Raw genomic sequence first — 4,177 nt, forward strand, 5'->3', positions numbered from 1 at the left:
GCAGTAGGTGCTGAACCATCATCCGGACCATCACCCCCATCATCATCATCCTCACCATCCACCTCGTTCTCATCGTCGTCCCCATCCTCATCCTCATTCGCAACCTCATCCCCATCTGGATGGTCAACCAGAAAGTCATCATCGTCCTCATCAACTGGCTGGTAGCTCTCTAGAATTAGATTCATCGGAACATGTCCATCAATTCCGCTCTGTATGATACCCCTCGTGGCATCATCACTCATACTAGAGTCAACAGAAAGTCTACTTCCGGAAGTACCAGAGGAAGTGAGCTGTCGAGGTCTCGTATCCAATGACAATCTACCTGGAGCAATCCCACTCGGTTGGGCCATCTGGTCGGTGGGAATATCTCCGTAAGCTGGATATGAGTAACCTGGCACAGAAGCCATGAAACCAAGTAGCTGGTTAAATGAACCCTGTTCACCTTATTCTTGGTGCGGGACACTCCAGTACTGCTGATATACTGGTGGAGTCAAGTAATCCGCAGAATACGTGTCAGGAATGTATGGAGTGAACTGCTCAAGCTCTTGTTGTGCCTGTGTTTGTGAGGGGGGCGGTGGTGGTTGCGGTGGCGATGGTGGTGGCGGTGATTGTACTTGTTGGTTCTCCTGATTATGCATAGGATCACCGTGCTGATTCTCTTGTGGTTCGATCTGTGACAGATGCAAGTGGTCACCATATGTACCTCGGTACCAATGCAAGTGGATATCTGCCTGATGCTGTGAAGGCACCGTGTGCTCGACAAGAACATGACTATACCGGTTCATCCAATGCATAACCCAGAATGAGTGGGTTCCAGACCAATCTTGATTTTTTGAACTTGTCAGAACTTCGCCGTGTGCTTCACCTAGGTCTCGCTCCTGATTAGGAACGCCCTGAGTCAAGCCAAATTGCCTCCTCAATCTATCAGATGCATGCCACTCAATACATTCAAAAGATATAAGTAAAATTGTGGCACTCCAAATAGCAGAATGCTGACGGATGTCAGGAAGAATCACGTCCGGATCGGTCCTTCCAATTGCATAAGGCTCCCAAACAAACTGCACACATTATGCAAGTAACCGAGGATTACACACAGAATAATAACACGGCTAAATGAAAAGAACTACTTATTTATTACAACAAACATGTCCTTCTTGCAGAACATCCAGATCTCTCCTATAGTTCTCAAGGGTACGATATCTGTAAGGCCGATTCTCACGTTCCCAGTTATGCCACTTGACATCAAGCAATTCGTTAACTTACATTTATGAATACAATTTAAAATACACTATTTCAAAGCATTTAGTAATTAAAGTTACCTATTTGCAATCGGAAAGATTCGAGAATTGCTTGGAATCGGCGCAATGAATGGTAGACGGATCCAAGCCCAGGCAAGCAACAGTGTTAGCGGACCATCAATCTCCTTACAGTCGACACGAGTTGCTCTACACAACGATCTATACAGGTGTGCCAGGCAGGCCGATCCCCAACTGAACTGTATGATCCCGGCAAAGTTACGGAGTAACGGCAGAAACTTCCAGTGCACCCCTGCTGCAGACTTATCTCCAAACATAACAGTCCAAACAATAACATTATGTGGCACTTCACGTACCTCTGAATCTGGATATCATCAACCAACACTAATCGATCTTTCAATGCTCGAAAACAAACCAACTTGATGAAACTTCCCCTGCAGTCTGCCTTCATAGGTGCAACACCAAACTGATCCAAGCATTCAGCCTCTAAAGCCTCATAATTGCTCAGTGTCGGTCTCGTAACTGGCAAATCATTTGTCGAAAGACTAAGAATTAACGCCACATCCTCCAGTGTCACGGCACACTCACCAACCGGAAAGTGGAACGTGTGCGTCTCAGGGCGCCATCTCTCGACCAGAGCATTAACCAATGCCGACTGACATTGGACAACTCCAATCTGTGAAACATGATAAAAGCTGGTTTCCCGTAAATACCCCTCCACTATTAGATTGTACCGATCCGGCGGCATGTAGTGGTCACATTACAACATTCGAGAACCCTAAACACAAGCAAAATATTAATTAATTAACAAATTAAATTTATCAAATCAAACTTTCATTACCAAATAACCAATAAAAGGTATCCACAACCACAACCAATAAAAGTAACTATTAAATAAATAACTATTATATTATATACTAATACTCAAGTAACTATTCAATTATGTTCTAACAACATACATACAACAATAAATCAATCATTAATCCTTTATTAAATATTTATGTTATACTTATAACAAAAATAATTAATTTAATAATTTTTAAATCATAATATTTATTTTACTATCCTACGAACGCTTAATCATAAACAAATATTATTACTACAAAAAAAATTATTTATTACTAATAATTAATACTAATTAAATGATTTATTATCACACGTTGATCTATTAGTGTCGTATTCTAATAAAAATAATTAAACCATCAGTATCAGTTCATATCTCCATTTTTAATAACAGTATTATTATTATTATTGTCATTATTTTAATTATCTTATTAATAACAATAATTAATTTATTATATTATCATAATGTACTATAATATTTCCTTCTAAATAATATTATTACACTAATCTCTAATTTTTGCATTATAATCTAACATTACTACTAATTCTTAAAATTATTTTAATTAAATTAAAATATTCAAACACTATTACTACCCTAATTTCTAACATTATCATCATAATAAATTACTAATCTCTAACATAATAATAATTATTATTTTAATTAAAATAAAATTTTCTAGAATAAAATAAAAACTTACATAGTTTGGATGATCAAGATAATTAGCAATGTGGAACTCCGAACGATTAACATTTTTTATTGTTCTTCTTCTTCTAGGAATTGTTAAAGAGTGGTCCAATTTTTTTTAATTTAAAACTTTATGAATGGAGGGCCATGGAAGAAGCTGGTGGTGGGGTTGAAAGAGAAGAGAGTTTTGTATTGCTGAAAGTGAAAGAGAATGGGGAAGGGGTGTTCATCAATCAGCAAAGTGTTGCCTTTACTTGGTGGGGGACACTTGCATGCGTGACACCTGGCTGGGGGCATAAATCGGACGGTCCGATTTGTGTACCCTCTCAGCCCCGAAAATGGACTGTTCGATTATCGTGGTGAAATCGGTCCGTCTGATTTCTTCATCGCAGTTGTCACATCTGCGTGAAGCACCATGGACGTCCATAACCTTGTTATACACCAACTCTTCCCCAATATGTAAAATAAAAAAGTGTCTTTAGACACCATAGAATTTTCTTATAAATAATTGGGATAACTATTGTTTTAGTCTATAAAGTCTAAAGTTAAAATTAAAATTATTTTAAACTTTTTTTTATTCGAAATAGTCTTTAATGTTCTATTTAGAATTAAAATCATTATTTTGACAAATTTACCTTTGATAAGTCTCATCCTCTTCCTCTATAGCTTTTTATGTCCTAATACGTTTTTAATCATTCATTTCAATTCAATTCCAGTTATATCCACCACACTCTTACAATTCATTTTCCACTGAGAGTAAGGAGAAAAATTGAAAGAAGAGAGGGAAGGAAAAGGTGAAGGCACGAGAAGGCATACTGTCGCGAGTTGACGAGAAATTGATGTAGAGGTGTTGAACCCAAGGGAAGGAGAGAGAGAGGGGGAGCGAGGGGGGAGCGAGGGAGGGAGGGAGGGATGAGATGGCGACAACAGAGGTGCTCCTACAGTGGTTTTCGTTTGGCTAAAGGAGGTCGCCGCCAAGCTATTCCCCTCTCTACGTCGCTGATGTTGCAACCACTATTTTTGCGATGCTCTGCCACAACTCTGCCTTCATTGTGTCCTTATTGCAGTGTTGGAGCTCACCCTCAAAGCTGTTGGAGGCCGTTGCCATCGCCGCCGGTGCTTGTTGTTGGGTTGTCGGGTCTAGCAATAGCAGCATTTGTTAAGGAGACAGCCTTTTCCGGCGATAACAGTGGTGAAGTATGGACCTTGTTGCCTTTCCTTCTCTTTGTATCTTGCTCGTCTCTTTGTCCCTAATTGATGATTTTTTTTCATTCTTTTTTTTAATTCGAATCTTTTGCCGTTATTGTTAGATTCAATGTTCCGAAAATCAGACCGGTCGGTCGAACCGGTTCAACTAGGAGCCGACGATGAAACAGTTTGATCCAGTATGAAA

General features: G+C 39.3%; 1 protein-coding gene across 1 annotated transcript; it reads right to left on the bottom strand.

Moving 5' to 3' along the window:
* Nucleotides 1-443: 443 nt before the first annotated feature.
* LOC107477814 (serine/threonine-protein phosphatase 7 long form homolog) lies at nucleotides 444-2,004 on the bottom strand. The gene is made up of 3 exons (XM_016097882.1): nucleotides 1,429-2,004; nucleotides 1,146-1,235; nucleotides 444-1,058 (listed from the first exon to the last, which is right to left on the bottom strand). The coding sequence occupies exons 1-3, from the start codon at nucleotides 2,002-2,004 to the stop codon at nucleotides 444-446; spliced, it is 1,281 nt and encodes a 426-aa protein (XP_015953368.1).
* Nucleotides 2,005-4,177: the final 2,173 nt, after the last annotated feature.

This window comes from Arachis duranensis, chromosome 3, assembly GCF_000817695.3.
Source record: "Arachis duranensis cultivar V14167 chromosome 3, aradu.V14167.gnm2.J7QH, whole genome shotgun sequence".
NCBI classification, from domain to species: domain Eukaryota; kingdom Viridiplantae; phylum Streptophyta; class Magnoliopsida; order Fabales; family Fabaceae; genus Arachis; species Arachis duranensis.

Excerpts from the sequence above, each read along its gene's own strand:
- LOC107477814 (XM_016097882.1), bottom strand. The coding sequence starts at position 2,004 with ATGCCGCCGGATCGGTACAATCTAATAGTGGAGGGGTATTTACGGGAA. Across the intron at positions 1,236-1,428 it reads TAGAGCAACTCGTGTCGACT|TGGCATAACTGGGAACGTGA; the intron begins GTAAGGAGATTG and ends CTTGATGTCAAG. Across the intron at positions 1,059-1,145 it reads ATGTTCTGCAAGAAGGACAT|TTTGTTTGGGAGCCTTATGC; the intron begins GTTTGTTGTAAT and ends TAATGTGTGCAG.